Genomic DNA, 17,945 nt, shown 5'->3' on the forward strand with positions numbered 1-17,945 from the left:
TGCAATACTCAAGTAAAGTAAAAGTAGACATCTAAATTGTACTTGAGTACAGTACTTGGGTAGATGTACTTGGTTACTTTCCACCACTGTGGGTCACAGACACACAGGAGCTGTGGGATGGTAAGCCTGAGACTGTCGTCCAGCTTGTAGGTCGGCTATTTTAAGCGCGTGACACTGTCGTGTGATGGAGCATAAATGAAGCATATCGTTGCTGTCAGGCAGAAAAGGTATGCCAGCAGGACAGCATCTATAACTGACAGTGAAAAAACAACAAGGATTCAGACGGGGTTTATGTTCCTATTTTGCGAAACAAGTCTTTGTTAGGACAAATTACATGTTGTGTCTGTCTGTGTTCATCTGATAGTTCACAAAGCAGGCTGTTTTTGTCATTAGAGTTAAAGCCTAAAGGCAGCATGGTGTCATGTTAACCTGACTGATGTTAAGTCATCTGTGTTCTTTCAAGTAGGTTAAGTAACAGTCAGTCCAAAATTTAAAATGACATGTAGCCTATACTTTCCCATTGTAACAGCAATTCTTCATTTGACTAACAAAAGGTCTCATATGCATTATTTATTTTTTCTTCCAAACAGTATGTGACTTTTATTCATTATTGAAGCATGAGTGCAGCATTTCGTTCTGTCAGTGCATTCAATTGCAAATAAGGATGTATAGGTTCTATAGTTATGTGCACCCTATAGCAAAATAAAGGCACTTCCGAGACCATTCCATTCAAGATTCACAAAGCAAACCGGTATCAGATGTAATAACCTACTGTATAGCTTGATATTACTTTACATTTAAATTAATACATATTGGAGTGAGCACCACAACTTACCACAAAAACGCACAGATACATTGGTACATGAAATGATATAGCATTCACTATGATGGAAGTCCTGCTCCTCAGTGTTCACACTCCGTTCCAGTTTTCTGGCACAACACTGCTCAAAACACCATTTTATTCCACCAGGTGTGTTAGTAAGTGGTCATATTAGATCCATTAATGTGAACAAAAAAGAAAAGTCAAAGTACAGTGTGCAGCAGAGCAGGCAGGATCAATAAGACAGATCCGTGCGTTTGCCCTGAGATTGAAATTGGAATCATAATACTTCTTTGGCAGACATGTGCTTTACAAAGCACTCAATAAAAATCCACTTCCGCCTCCATTTGTCCTAAAAGTCCAAACCACTTGGATTTGAATACCCTGTGTACTGTCAATACGAACCCCTAACAGTCAGACTGAGGACTCGTTGTGAAACACCTTGGCTTTCAGAGTCTTCAGGCTGCAATGCAGGTGGGAGTTGTTCTCCGACTGCAAGGCCTCTGAGAACTTGTGGTCGAAGGACCGGTTTCCCTGCTGTGATTGTGACTTCCGCTTGATGGAGTTCTGAATGGTCTCTGAGGTGAAGTAGTACACGATGGGGTCGAAGCAGCAGTTGGAAACAGCGATGCAAAGGGCCACGGGGTAGATCGTCCGCACCACGGACTCTGCGAAGCAGCCCTTGAGGGTCTTGGTCCGGACCAAGGCGTAGAAGACCAGGTTGACGTTGTACGGGATGAAGCAGAAGCAGAAGATGAAGAGGTGCACGATGATCATGCGCAGGATCTTGGTCTTGTCGAGCTTGCTGCCGCGGCTGATGGTCTGCGGCCGCCGGAGGGTCTGCAGCACCATGAAGGAGCAGCCCACGTTGAGCAGCAGCGGTATGAGGAAGCCCACCGTCTCGATGAAGATCACCACCTTGGACAGGTGGGACTTCCACGCGCTGGACGAGAAGTTCTCGAAGCAGAACGTCCTGCTGTGGTTGTTCTGAGGGAAGGTGGTGTCCAGCTTGAATCCCGTAGGGAGGCTGCCGGCCAGCACCAGCACCCACACGGCAGCACACACGATCTTGGCGTTGCGTTTCGTCCGAATGCACCGCGAGCGCAGCGGGTGCACGATGGCCAGGAAGCGGTCCACGCTGATGCAGGTGAGGAAGAGCATGCTGCCATACATGTTGGTGTAGAAGAGCGACACGGACAGCTTGCAGAGGACGGGGCCGAACGGCCAGTGCTGGTTGATGAAGTAGAAGACGCGCAGCGGCAGCGTGGAGACGAACAGCAGGTCGGACACCACCAGGTTAATCATGTACGTGGTGGTCTCGTTCCGCAGCTTCAGTGAGCAGGTGAAGATGTACATGGCTACCAGGTTGGTGATGAGGCCCACCACGAACACGATGCTGAACACCGTGCTGTACAGCGGGTATTTGAACCCGTCGTTTTTGGTGCAGTTGGAGCCGTCCGGAGGGGTGACGTTCCCCAGCAGCGGGGGGAGACTGACGCCGTCCCCCCATCGTGGGGGGAGACTGTAACCGAGGGTGGTCATATTGTACATTATTTGATGGGAACGAGGCGGCAGAGAGGGGCGTCTGTTATGCAACAGCTATACAATGAGAGGCTTGCCCTGCACCATGAATGCACCATGAATGGACAGCGGGACACAGCAGCACGTCCCCCGACACAGGATGCCTTGAAGCCCTGCAAGATGTTCATCCAAGAGCGTGGCCCGTTACACGAGGAGGTTTCAGTCCAATGCTAGGATTCATGATATTGAAGAACACACATTTTCCTTCTCCATCTCTGTTGATGCGTTTGCTGGGGCAAAGTTAAGTTGAGGGTCAGTTGCTCATGTTGAAAGGACCCCCCCTCCCTCCACATGAGGCCCAATACCCTCCCCCTTACTCACCAACCCAATGTTGCAGAAGCAGCTTTACTTACTCAAAATGTCACTCATTCAGTCAGTCAGTTGTTCCCGTTTTGTCAAACCACAGCACAAAAATACCGGGCAAATCCACAGATTGATATATCCAATTCCACTATGCAGTTTCTTGATGGGAAAACTCTTCTTTTTGAAAAAATAAAAAGCTAAACAATTGAACAACTTAGCTGTATCCTTGAGAGAAAGCCCAGTGCCAAGAAGGTGTTAGTCCTGGAGATGTTGCGTCAGTGCAAGTCACTTGGCACGATCCATAGGTCCTTTTTCTTTAAGCAAGGGTTGGAGTGTAGCCTCAGCTCTCTGTCTGTCTTGTACTTTGACAATGTGAGAGTGTGTTTCACTGTTTCTGTCCAGCCTCTGTTTCCTGCCCCCGCCCCTCTCTTGACTCATTCAGCATCATGCACTCCTCTCTCTCTCTCTCTCTTTCTCTCTCTCAACACACACAGACACCACACGCTCTGCACTGACAGCCCCGGGCGTCTCTCACATCCAGGTTGGGGAACACGGTCAGACAGACTGGCTGCTTGTCAGTTTTTATTTTTTATGTTTCTGGCTGGAGAGGAGGAGGAGGAGGAGAGGCCAGTTGTGGGAACTCCTCCCTCTGCTCTGCCTCTCCTTGTAACTCCTCCTTCCCTTTGTCTGTTGCTCCCGAGGAGAAATGAAGCGGGCCACGGGGTAAACAGGCCTGTGTCTGTGTGCAGTCCATATCTGTCATGTACTATGAGCAACTTAGTGAGGCATAACATGCATTCATTATTAAACCAGTTGGTTCTCACACTTTGCCATGTCAAGGACCCCCAAATGAACATGTATTTGGCCGTGTACCGCCATTGGAAAATATTGTGTGCCAGGGGATCCCCATATAAGATTTGTGTTATTGTTAAAAATGTTTCATGAAAAAAGAAAGAGAGGTTGCACAGCTCGTGGTCACGATGCAAAACACTTTTAATATGAAACCAACGTTTCGGCAACAAAATGCCTTCTTCAGGGTATGATAAAATGAAAAGAAACCCATAAAGGGCTTTACATGGTTCTCACCTAAAATAATAAACAAATAGTAAGTATAAATCAATCAGAGGTATATATGTCAAACAACAAATACTGTACAACAACAAATACACTTGTGTGCAGTTGAATGTGGGGGTGCGTGAGTGTGGTTAAGTCCCCAGGCAGACGCCACCATTATGGGGGAGACAAAAAGGGAGTTGGGGGGTGGGGGGTTTGTCCGTCAGATCATCCGTCGCTCAGAGACAGTGTTAATTTCGTCGACTAAAACTGTGACGAAAAATGTGCATCAATATTTGTTCACTGAAGAAAACTATACATAAAAACTAAGCTATGACGATGACAACTTCGTCAACAAATAACAACTAGACTAAAATCTTAGGGGGGACTACTGGAGAAGAGAACTAAAAGACAATTAATTGTATGTTTGGTTGCGCTCCGAAAATAGAAGATCTACAAGCTCACAACGTGTTGCGATTCAACACTTTGTGAGCTTGGGGATCGGCTATTTTCAGCATGCAACCAAGTGTAAAATCAACCATTTAGCCGACTAAAACTAGACAAAACCAAAACATTTCAGATCACAAAAATATGACTACAACTAAATGAAATGAGCTCAACCTTTTAAACACTTTTATAACATGTTGTTGTGATGTGGAAGGTTATGCAACGTAACAGCCGGGAAGGGAAAGGGGGGTACAAGTTCACACAGTCCAGACTGCAAATCAATACAATGACAGCCTACTGACAGCTACATTATTTGTGGAGTGAGGTTAAAAACATGCAGGAAGAAGTGGCGTAAAGTAACCAAGTACATTTACTCTAGTACTGTTTACTTAAGTACGGTTTTGAGGCACTTTTACTCTACTGGAGTGTTTCAATTCCCTGATGCTTTATAGGCCTACTCTACTCCACTAAGTAAGCTTTAGTTAGGTAGGCAAGCCTGTAGGCTAGCTGTCACCTCATTGTTTTAGTACAGATTTATCTTCTACCCGTTACATTATGCATAGGTGGTGGTTAATTCACAATAATGAAACCAATCACTGTGCCACATGCCATTGCCTTTGAGAGAAGACTGCGCAATCCGTTATGCATTACCCATTATCCCCAATGCAATGTTGCCTTACTTACACTATGTTCCATGGAAGAGCCACACACGTCGCTGGCTTTGAATAAATGTATATTTGATACAGAGGGTTGTTTTGTGTGTCTAGTAGCTCCTCTATCTATCATCCACTCCGCGACCAACCCCCCCACCGAGGAGAGTGCTGCTGTTTCCTCATGCAGGACGAGACCTGTGAATGTTGTGCCTTCATCACGCACAGAACCATATGGATGCATAACAGCCAAGAACACTCGTTATTTAATTAAGCCATAATTCGGTCAAATCTGTCAAGCTCTGTATAATCTATAAGGTTTCAGACAGTTTTAATTTTTATTTGGTAGGTCTACAGTATATAGATTGTATTGCTTCTCTATGAAACGGCATCAAGCAAAAAGCAAAGGATTCGGATTAATTAAACCGACAAATAACATTGGAAATGACACCTGTTGCTTCCTTACCATCTAGCCTTTAATTACCTTTCAATAAAACCACATTTGGTTGACACAAGTATCATCTACGTGTTACTGATTATGGGGAATTTCATATTACTGTAATCCATTAATTATTTGCTGCGCAATGGATGGAGTGATGAAACTGAACGAGTGAATGGAATCCAGCACAATGCATGGAAGAAATCTAATCACTTTTTTGAATAGACAATGGACACAACGAATTGACACTGCTGATTATAGTAAAATTACTATAATGATGAAGATCAAATAGATTCTCAATAAAGAACGTCTTTTTGTACCTGTGGTGTGCGGGCTCCTTCCATCATCTGCAAAATAAAATATTGAACCAATGACATAACCAGCTAACTCCATTGGATCCTCAAACTGTCTGCTAAACCAGCTAACTCCACCAGAGGAGTTCCCCCCAGAATATGGCCATTGGTGTTCAAGTGGCTAACTCTAAAGGCCTTGACACACTGAACTTGTCAGTCACTTGCATCATCAAACATTGTTTTTAACGGCCGTATAGCCAGACTGGTGCAGGCGCCGAGTGGACGCGCCAAAACCTGTCGACTGCGCGTCATTTCAGAGCATGGCTGCTATTTTGGAGCGGCGACATGTGGCACAGACCACCGGCACCAAAACACAATGACGCCGCTTTGCTTTCAGCGTGTCAGCTGGTGCTTAACCACCACATCAAGTTGATTACTACAGTATGTGTTTAGAATGTTATGTTCAAAACATGACAACAGTTCATTTCCATTTCATACTCTTACAAACTTTGGTGAGAGAGAGATGTGTCTAACTGAATAGGATAATTAATCTTTTTAATGACAAGGTTTCTGATAAGATCCTCTTCGCCAGACTCAAAAACAAACACAATATACATTTTAAAATTGTGACATTCACAAGTTTATACAACGCACGACCCCACCCACCCCACACTTTGTCCACAACCCCATACAATCCCACATACATATAAATCCCATACTTTCATCCTGATTCTTCTTTCTTTTTTCTTACACTTGAAAATAAAAAATAATATTCATGTGCACTCGCACATACAATAAATTAATACAATTACAAAATCCCTAATTTACCAATAATTATACAACAAATCTTGTGTTGACCAAAATGTATCAAGCCTGTTCTTAAAAGTATTAACTGAAGGAGCCTGGACCGTTTATTCCATGCTCTGACAGAAAGTGTAAAGAAAGGAATTGCATTTAACGTTATCCTTGTTTTTAACTGGCTTGCTTGGCTGTGCTGGCAACTGCTGGCTTGCAAAAGAGAACCCCCCCCCCCCCCCCACTCTTTTACTTTTCATCTGAAAGGAACATTTGAAATAATAGAATAAAGAGCATTTCTATTGGGCTCAGTCCTTTGTCAGCCAGTACTCAGTAGCCCACACAGTTCCAGAAGGCCCAGTGAAAACGGCCCGGTAGTGTTCTTCTTAACAGAAAGTGGCTACTTTGCAGTCCGTAAACACATTGGTGTCTTTGTTATGAAGTAGCTTAGGGCCGGAGGGAGGGAGGGGGGAATTCTGGGTTTACAATTAATTAGTCCCTCAGGCCTACTTGAAAGTATCTTCAGCTTCTTGATCTACATACAGTGTGTGACTGTGAGTATACTGTAAATTGTTTGAGCTGTGTTACAGTGTTTGTGTTGGATTACATTTTATTTTTGTCACATGGTGAATGAACACTAGCTGCTCTATTCTGCTTCCGAGCAGGAATCAGGCCACAGGGTAAACAGGGCTACATCCTTTAATGTACCCTACTACTGTATACTGTATATGTTTAGTAAACAGGATCTGTATTTAGGCACTTTTCTCAACCTACACTGATAATCTCTTCAGCAAAAACAGCCGATCTACAAGCTTGTGACTTGTAAGCTTGTAGATTGGCTATTTTTGGCTAATGTTCCTATGGATGTTGCATGTCAAGTGGCTAATTAAACCAGTAATTATCATACTTTTTCATTTCAAGGTCCTCCAATTTGATATGCTTGAGGCCACGGCATTTTTGAATGAAAGTTTTTCAGAAAACTGGTGGTGGATTTAGAAGGCGTTTTTAGAATCGGCCTCAGGTCTAGATGGGTTAAAGGGTTAAAAAGCCTCTTTCTAATTTTCTTCAAACAAATCTATAGCAGTCCTAAAAGGAGTTGGTTAAATACAGTAATAACACCACATAATGATGTGTTATGAACCATGAACCCAAATAATTTTGAATGATAAAAAAGGCAAGTATATAAAATTCAACAACAACAATATAACTGCAAATACAAAAGTCCAGCCTCCAAAGAGCGAGGGATGTGATCGGTTTCAGAAGAATGTTCCAGCATTTGGAGGCTGGTAGTAGTAACATTTGGTTTCTGTGAAGGCGTTGATTTGGACTTCACAGAATAGCCAAACAAATGAAGGAACATAATCTGCAGACGATCAAAGAGACAGTGGGTGTTTTATGACCATTGTCCCCCCGGCCGCTTTGTTGCCTGTCTGCACCAAAATAAACATCATCAAGGCCACAGCCAAATGTTCAAGACAAATAGAAAGGCATACACACTATTGTCCCCTCACACACAGAACTCTTCCATCCAGCGCATAAAAAAACATGTTCTTGACATGCAAGCATGTGGCCTGCTAAATAAAAACATTAGGTCGGAATCCCTGGACTGTTGGAACATCCCACAATGGCAGGAAACTGTCGGTGGAACCCCCTGCCCAAGGCCTTCAAATACCAACATGCATCTCATATGACATAACGTCTTATTATGGGCTGTCACTGCTGCACCGTGTGGGCCAAAGCAAATCACTTTTATAGATCTGAGACTTCAGCTATCAAGTGTTTCTGATTTGGATTCTGAACAGTGTGAAAGACATGCTTTCGTCTCTCTTGTGGGAATAGATCTGAGAGTGGGATCATCTGACCCACACAGCCAGATGTACATTGATATATAGTCAGATCAGATTCAATAAAGCTGGGAAAGATGCATGACAAACACAAACTCCCTCGTTACAGCATCTGGGCAGATTAACTGACTGGATATTCATCACAGGCTGAAGCGATCAAACTTCAATCCCTCCCCTTATTTTGAGCCACTCTCTTAGTTAAATTAATACTATGGATCTAGCTGGGTACCCTCTACTCTTTTGCATTCTAATTTGCATAGGCATTTCTAGAATGTTTGTCTTTTATTTTGTATGTATTTCATTCATATGAAGCAAACTGACGTTGTTTGTTTGACTTGGCTGTCCAGGGGCCTGTTTCACGAAACTTGGATTAGAGATTAAACCGGGATTTAACACATAATCCTGGCTTAATATATCCTGGATCAGCGATTAACCGGTTTCATGAAAGATGGTTAATCTTGCCAGATTAATTTAACCAGTTAACCTGGATATGTTGAGGCTTGATTCGGTTTCATGAAAGTGATGCTACATTAGTTACCATGGAAACTAATGCTTTGGATTTAGCCTGCTCCGGACCAGGCTAACAGCCAGGTTTAACCTAATCCTGATGTCTTTACTGTTCATTAAACGCCCAATGCAATTCTCAATGGCAATAGCACAAACTTTGGCATGCTACTAGTCCTACATACTTACACCTACTGTAGAAACCACATTCAAAGTTCAAACCTATTTAGGTTCATCTTACGGTGGACATGTTTGCCTGAAAAGGAATCTTTTAAATGTTTCATAGTTTTAGAAATATAGTGCTTTCAAATTTGAGACATTTATAGGCAGATAGTGGCATGTAAAAAAATCACTTTCACCTAGAAACTCCATTCACACTTTGTAAAATTCAGCTTACTGTGGAGACAGATGCTGGAACTTTTTACTTTGAAATGTTTTGTAGTTTCTGAGTTATTTAACTTAAGCAGTCAAACTGATCACAAACCAATGATGTTTTCCAGACTTATTCAATTATTATGGGTTTATGTTGCCTTATTTGTATCGGTCTGCATTAAAGGACTAATTTAAGCACTATATAAAATCAAATAACCAAAATATATAGGCTGCACAACATCATGACAGCTTGTGAGCTGGTAGATCAGCTGCTTTTGGTAAATGTTCCCCAGAATAGGTTTGCTGTCGTGCATGTGCACGGTTAAGAAGAATTATTATTCATTAATTATTATTATATTATATTATATTATATTATATTATATTATATTATATTATATTATATTATATTATATTATATTATATTATATTATATTATATTATATTATTATTTTTGTAAAAGTCAAAACCACTAAATATTACCATTACTAATTGTTTTACAACATATATTACCATTGTAACGTTTCACCCACTATTGAACCCATGACCCACAGTTCACCAGTCTGGCCCCTGTCTGGACAACAACCCCCTTCCCCAAAGGTAGCTCCCTCAGAGGACGGAGTTATGGCCAAATATCACAATGCGACAATATCATTATGCTTACCATATTAAGAATTCTGTTTTAAGTTAATAGTAGTGGTAAAATGTAAACTATATTTTTGGGGTAGTTAATCATTCAGTCTATCCACTATCACTATCCACTAGTCTATCCACTATCGCCAAATCCGCCAATTCTGAGCCTCGCTTGGCTTTAGTGGAACGGAATAAACCAGGCTGTAAAGACCAGGATTGAAAAAGCCTGGTTTTGGCCTAAATCCTGAATTAGTTAATCCAAGTTTCGTGAAACAGGCCCCAGGTTGAAAAGGGGCTTGTTTTCATGCAACTGTGACCCTTCCAGCGTCTACCAGGTAGATGCTGAAGTTAGACGCTACGTAGAGAACTTAATGTGAAAATGTACGGAGGCAAACGCGGACTGTTTCAATAACACTCGATACTGTACACTAGCACATGTATCCCTGCAAGAACACAGAAGTATGAAACTTGAGGCTTACATAAGAAGAGCCTGGTGTGTGTGTGTGTGTGTCGTGCAGGCGTGTGTTTGTGTGTCTTTGTGTGTGTGTGTGTGTGTGTGTGTGTGTGTGTGTGTGACTGTGTGTGTGTGTGTGTGTGTGTGTAGTACATGTCGTGCAGGCGTGTGTGTGTGTGCGCGTGTGTGCAGTTGTGTTTGTGTGTACATGTCATACAGGCGTGCGTGTGTTTGTTTGACAGGGGCGACAGGATATGAAAAGAAGAACCCGAACTGAGGCTTTTTCACACGTACCTCTTATCACCAACAAAACAAACTCAGCATTTTGAAAGTAAAGCGAAGAGAAACAGGAAGAACTGCGCGCAGAGAGAAAGGTATGCGCCACACAGGCCCTGAGCTACACACATCGAAGCAAGTGTGATTTTGTACACTAAGTGCAGTAACCTTTGCGTGATTACAGGCCTTGACCCACCACGTTCACATCACAGGAAGTGGGATTATGCAGTAAATGCAGTAACCTTTGTGGAGAGTACCTTCTTTCAGACACATACGGGTATTTCAGGGCGTGTCCGAATCAGCCATTGCTTCAAGGGGTGAAAACAAGTATTGTAGTGCAGGTGATTATGAGTGCAACAACCACCAATGCAGTGAAAAATGGAAACAGTCCCGCCAAATATTTTATACTACTCCGTGATTCTGCCAATAATCATATTCTTTGAGCCACACATCCGAGTATCCAAGTATGCCATGTGGTGATAAGCTAACTTGTAAGTTAACAAATGGGGATAAGTACCTTTGAAACTCGACAGTGTTGGCTGTGTGAAAATGTAGGGTTTAAAGTGAACAACTAATTTGAAAGAAACCGATTCAATGCCATTCCAATAGGCGGGATCGTGAGGCGAGGGCCAGTGGAATGCGCAAAATAAGCAAATAAGAAGAACCACATCCACCCGACCCGGAAGTGATAGCCCTCCATATCTGTAGTCTAGCCTCACTCTGTTGAGTGTATTAACTCGTGGACATACAATTTATTAGCGCGAGCTTGGATTAATGATTCATAAGTCCCAAACATGGTACTTTATCCCATTTTGAGCAGAAAAACACTAATAACTGCACCACGGATTAGCATGTAGGCTGTTTCTACAATGGGAGGCTAGCAACGGAAGCTAACGGAAACAGAAAAAGGGGTATAGGCTAATATTCTTTTATCAAATCTCGTGTTTCTCATGGATGGCGCAGATGGTAATAGCTTTCCTTGAGATATCTCGTGGATGGCTTGGATTGGGTTATAGAATGAATGGATCAGATGCATTAAAACTCCTCAGTTAGAAGAATGCTGAACAAGCTACATTACACATGGTACCAGTTAGCAAGAACTTGAAGGTGTCAGTTATTAAACTGTACTTTGCATTAGGCTACCATCTGCTGAAATAGTATACTGTAATAAATATAAAATATATTCACTCCAGTAATATAATCAAAACATTCCTGAAATAATGTAGTCCTTTGCCTCAGACCAGTAGATACAGTATTGTAGCCAGAAAAAATAATTTGGGTGTGCATCAGAAAAACAGAGTGTGCCACATAACATTTTCTCTATGATACAAAAACATTCATTTGTATGTGTGCGTGTCTGTGCACGATTATTACAACTATTTGTTACTTTATTTTTTACATTGATGTCTCCCAAGGTCATCAGGGTTTTCGGGTCTCCCAACATCATACCCCTCACTCAGGTGACCCAGCCGGGGTGATTAAGTCCCGACTTACGTCCCAGTAGCTACCCTCGATCACTCCCATTAGGGAAAAACCAGGGCCACACAATTCGTTCCTCCTGAACTACTCTGCCGGGACTGGGAGGCACTATTCCGGCGCGTGGAAGGACTAGGCTCTGCGGGCCCCTCCTACGTCTCACCAGGTCCGCTCCTGCTCTCACCAGGTCCAGCCCCTGTGCGTTGAACAAGCAGATAATAATGGCCAACTAGAACTGCACTCTGTCGAGTGCCTACTTGCGTGTTGCACACGTGCGCAAGCAGAGTGCGCAAGTACTGTCGACCGCTACGAACTTTCAAATCTCAGTCTCTCTGTGAAATATTGGTTTTAATAATGAATTATTAGGTTTAGCTATGTGCTACGTACCTATAACCTGACTCCACCAGATTGCGGCAGTACTGAGTTCACAACTTCCCTCCTGCCTGCATTTGCATCTCTCAGGCGGAAACGATGAACCCGGAAGTAGCGGGACAAAAATCTGATATCTCCATAATAATTTCGAGTTGTAGTCTTGTTTACATAAAATGTTGTGTTTACATTTGCACTGTGGCACAGCTTCAATATGTCATAAGTATCGCGTTGATCCCGCCTCTAGCGGCCCCATACAGCTGCATATAGACCGATTCAGAAACGGGTCTCATGGTCGCAGGCAACGTATTTCCTATAGGCGGAGACGACATATCTGCAGTTTAAACCCGCACCTCTTCTACTACAGTGAATAGAAAAGTGACTGATGTTAGTCTGCCTCAAACGTTACTCTTTTACCTGCTTTTTACTAACACTAACATTACAAAGATGCCCAGAACATCGGGATGAACCTGTGTAGTTTATGGCGGCGGTGGTGGCTCAGGGGTAGAGTGCCTGGATGGTAACCGTAAGGTTGCCAGTTCGAACCCGGGCTCCCCCAGAGTTACTGTCGAAGTGTCCTTGAGCAAGACACTGAACCCCTAATTGCTCCCGATGTGCTAGTTGGTGCCTTGCATGGTTTCCGCTGCCATCGGTGTATGAATGTGTGTGTGAATGGGTGAATGTAATGCACAATCTCTGTAAAGCGCCTTGGATAAAGGCGCTATATAAATGCACCATTTACCAACAGTAGTGGGAACATAAAAAAAATGAATGTCAAAATATCTACTGCGGTGGCTGAGCCCAGAGCCATAGAGTAATGGTTGAGACAAAGCAGTGAAAGGTCCTGAAAGATACATAACGTCTTACCCAATACCCAATCTTTCTGTCAAAACGTTCCTATACTCACAAGCCTTCCAGTCCCCCTGATGCTCTTGCACTTTTATACATATAGGATATGTTTGCCGTACTGCTTTTAAACTGCTCTTAACGTCTCTCTTGTCTACTGTATCAAAACTATGCATTGTTTTATTTTATTATTGCTTCATTTTACACTGGTGTATTGTATTGCACTGTATTGTATTGTTTTCTCTGACCTGTGAAGCACTTTGGTACAATGAGAGTCATTTTTAAATGTGCTATACAAATAAAATTGATTTGATTTGATTTTCAATGAGTGAGTAACATTTTGTGTATGTTTGTTTGTGTGTGGTGTGCGTGCGTGCGGTGTGTTGTTTATGTGTGAAGTCATCAAGGACCTCATCATGCGTCAGAGATTCACACCACCGCCACCACCAAAGCCACGCTCACACGTATGAGAGGGAAGTGTGCTGCGTATGAGGTCCACACACGTGGACCGTCTCAGGATGTATCGTCTCTCTCACCGTCTATATACGGTACCAGTGGTTCTCAATCTTTTTTCCAAACACTTTCAATATTTTTGAAAAGCCAACATATACTGTACAATAAATGGATGAAGCAGTTAAAATGATTGTGATGCTATATTACCGGCGGTAAGTAACTACTCTTGCTGGGGACCTCCCAGGCTAACTTTGAGAACCAATGATCTATGTATGCACTCTTTCTCAGTATGGGATAGGATAAGACTTCATTAATCCTTCAAGGGGGGATTATATTATATAATATACGGTCATATATCGATGACATCAGGGATGTCCATCTATTATTACAACTAGAATTCGACCGGCACATTTCCACTTCCGCCAAGGACGACATGCCACTTAGTTTTTTCAAAATCAGCCTCACGGTGGCGCTATAACAGGCCAAATCCTGTTTTTTTACCTATAACTGCATTTTTTGTACTTTGTACAAAATGCTGCAAATCCCACTAGGCTGAGGAAGCAATGCCACTTCATTTTTTTTTCTTTCAAATCAGCCTCATGGTGGCGCTATAACAGCCCAAGTCTTTACATGCACCGATCTGCATAAAACTTTGCATGCACAAAATGTGTGCACACTCCCTACAGCCTAAGGAAAAACATCTGGCCTGCATTTTTCAATTCTGCCTTTATGTGCAACACTCTTTTTTTATTTTAATTAAATTTACCAGAACAAAGTTGTCTCCCAGTAGGTGCGCTGGATACTTCTTGGAGGAAAACAAGAGAGCTGAAAGAGAGCTACCCGTCACTGCCTGGGATTCGAACTGGAGTCAATTAGGAGCATCAGCAGAGGAATGAGGAAGCTGGTCCTGCCAATTAATTAAGGCTCTGAGATTGGTGGCCCAGTAATAGTGTTGAAATACAGGGAGTGATAGCCCCCCACTTAACTTGGGTTTCTGTGAATGATTATTTGAGATACGGTTGGTCTTATAACCCCAAATAAAAGACAATATCATAGAATCGATGTTTAATTGGGATGTTTTGGAATACATTCATAAACCTGGGGAGAGAGACCATCTTGATCACATTCACTCACCCTATCATAGACAGGGGCAATGTTCTCCAGAGTTCGATGTCTGCCTTAAGTTTATCTAATTGCGGAGTAAAATTATATTTAAACAGATACTTTGGGGAAAGATGCTTTCTTAGGCAGCAAGCGAGCGGTTCAAGCATTAAATTAAACAGTAAAGAGCTCGTGCAACAATCCTGCCTAAAGGATTTCAAAACGGTGCAGAAACATGAAGTGGACTGCTGTGTTTGCTTCTTCCGATTGGCTGTGGCTGATCACGTGACATGCACGTCGACACAGTGCAAGGCATGTTAGGTTACAGGTGATTTTTTTATTAATTCATTTTTAAAATAATCGACGCGTGGTGCCAGATGTGTAGTATACAACATTGGCATTAAATATAGACCCATATGGAGATATGGTTGTTCAGAATGATAGCCTGTTGAGGGTGGCTGTGGTGTGGTGTTAGACTCTGTGACGCATGATGATGTCCTTGAAGGCTTCCTGCACACAACAACAACATACCACACACACATTTCTGAAAACTCTTGAAAGTGTGAGAACTACTGATTTAGAAGGCGTTTGTAGAATCGGCCTCACATCTTAATGGGTTAATCTTATGTGAGAACAGCCTCACCATTACAGTATACAGAACCATTAAGGAGGGCATGTGAGCAGGTATCCTTCCTATACCAGAAGTTTATCTTCATTTATTTCTCAGCCACTGTTGTAGCGTTATTATTCAAGTGTAAACACAGCTTGGGCCCCCTGAGCTACCAGACTTGCATCAGGCCAACTCCATGCAGCCACAGTCTTGCAGGCGTTCCATGCAGTCATTTGTGTTCACTTCAGGGTCATCCAGTTTCCTGGCACCACCGGTCCACACAGAATGTGTGGAATTCAACATGACATTCCTCTCATTCTGCCAACGTTCAAATTCTCCCTTGTTTTTGTATATTTTTATGATTTTTTCTGTTTGCATTGATATTAGTACTATTTGTTGTATAATACAGTATGGGACGGGTGCTTCATATTCCCCTTGAAGTACACTGAGATTTCCTGAAATATGCCATAGTGTGGGACGCCCTGATAGCTAGTGGTTACGGTACATACCATATGGGTTATGGACACAGAATGCCCTGATCAGCGCATTCCCCGTTTGATGATCCTGGCTGGACCATTTTTGCTGTGAAATTCCCCTACTCTCCAACTACTAAGGCTTAAAAAGAATGCCCTGCCTTCCTTATTCATTAACAAGATCAACCGATCAACACTGCCATCCTTATTAGATTCAAGATTATTATTTGAGCTCATATACTTAGTCAAATTCTTTGAATGATAATAAATGCATATTTTTAAAGTGCTTTACAATGTGCATTATGAGCCATTCACACTGTACCATGTAAACAGAGCTGCTACCTTTAAACACATCTTAAATCTGAGGCTCGTTTTGTATATTGTGAAAATTGCTGCTATTTGTTTCAAAAACGCACGACATGGCATTTTCGGGGGTCCCTGGCGCCAAAAACGTTGAGAACCCCTGGGGTAGCACACCCCCCGCCCCCGTCTCTAATTCCATTACAATTGGCAATTATTAGAGCCTATACGACCCCCCACCCCATAGGCTACATGCACCTAATTCCATCAAAATAGAAATATATAGTTCTCTGTTGTTGTTGTTTTTCTTCAAAGGTAGATGGAAATGTACTGTGTAGCTAATCTGTGCATTAATTACAAAATGGTGATATCCGATTTTTCTAAACGCATTATTTCATATTCTTCTCTGTTGCCTGTGCATGTTCATTGACGTGTGCGGAGTCTTCTGTATGTGTGTGTGTGTGTGTGTGTGTGTGTTGACTGGGCAGAAGAGCAGAGAGGCGAAGGGGCAGGGGGTGCGTGCTGCCTGGTCTAGTGTAGAAACGACTGCTTCACAGCACAAGCAGAGAGCCAGGCCCAACAGCATCAACAACAATAAATAATTGGCGGCCATCTTTGTTTGTATAGCATTGCAATGACCTGAGCTCTGCCCACATGAAGAACAAGCCGTGCCAATGACTATTCAAGGAATGTGTTCTTTATTGTGGCAACTGCACACAACATGACCACACAAACCAACTGAACTCAACATGAATGGAAAAAGGGAGAAGTGGTGATCAGAAAGAAAATACATCACAGTCACAGTGTTACCAAAACACATACCTGCATGAATAACCATAATACAAGATCTCACTTAAAGCAACACATGATCCCCCAATGCAGTGAGGGGGGATCATGTTTTCAGGTCGATAATCAAAAGAGAGATTAGACGTTTTTTTCACAACTTCTTTAATTATTATTACTTTTATTTATGGAATTTCTTAGGTTCATTTGTTTTTTTGAAATATATGTATTTTTCTCAATGTAGGAAAAGATAATGGGATTTTTACTCAAGTAGTGACCCATAATAATTGGTCTGTGACCCACTGCTTGGGAACCAGAGCCCCAATGCATTCCCATATTCAAAAACACAATAAACACACTTCCTGTGTGCTCCAGTATTACCATGCTAACATAGTGAGCCATAGCACTGCCTGGTAAGGTAGACATCAATGTTGTAGGGCTTATTTACTAGCCTATTTGACCACTCGAGCCCCAAGTGTCCATATTCTGGGAAGATCTTCGACGAAAATAGCAGATAAACAGAAATGACACTAGCATAGAGCCCTGAGGAATCTGGTCAGATGGCAGGGGCTGGAACAGTTAGAGCCACTCACACACACACTCATTCATCATTCCACCTCATAGCCTGAGGGGTGGTGGTGCTACAGAAAAGGTCAAAGGGTCATCAAAGGCGGTTAGGGTTCATCCTCAGGCAATCCAAAGATGTTAAAACCTTTGAAAACTTGAAATGGGACATTCTACTTTTGAGTACTTTTTCCACCACTGGCCCTAGTGCATTGTGGTATACCGATAAAGTGTGACATGTCCTGTCATGCTGGAACAGTTGTAAAAATAAAATAAATGCTCTCTCTCTGCTAACTCAGTATTGACAGCAGTGTTGACAGACAAGACCTGTATGCACTTATTTAAATCGATAGGAGTTCACCTGGTTTCACAATGGGACCAGAACTATAAAAGCATTGGGTCCCGGACCCCACTTCTGAGAACCACAGGACTAGACCACAGGTCTAATGAGCTTCATCATTTATTAAGAATATTGTCTGGAGAGTGAGACACATGACAAGAGTCATGTG

The 17,945-nt window shown here is 42.5% G+C and overlaps 1 protein-coding gene across 1 annotated transcript; it reads right to left on the minus strand.

Annotated features, from left to right (window-relative positions):
• Positions 1-459: 459 nt before the first annotated feature.
• On the minus strand, positions 460-3,245 carry lpar6a (lysophosphatidic acid receptor 6a). The gene has a single exon (XM_083772868.1). The coding sequence runs from the start codon at positions 2,369-2,371 to the stop codon at positions 1,235-1,237; it is 1,137 nt and encodes a 378-aa protein (XP_083628994.1). The 5' UTR covers positions 2,372-3,245; the 3' UTR covers positions 460-1,234.
• Positions 3,246-17,945: the final 14,700 nt, after the last annotated feature.

Source organism: Protomyctophum parallelum (assembly GCF_964188405.1).
Source record: "Protomyctophum parallelum genome assembly, chromosome: 9".
NCBI classification, from domain to species: Eukaryota; Metazoa; Chordata; class Actinopteri; order Myctophiformes; family Myctophidae; genus Protomyctophum; species Protomyctophum parallelum.

What these genes read in the sequence shown, in the direction of transcription:
- lpar6a (XM_083772868.1), bottom strand. Translation starts at nt 2,371, where the DNA reads ATGTACAATATGACCACCCTCGGTTACAGTCTCCCCCCACGATGGGGG.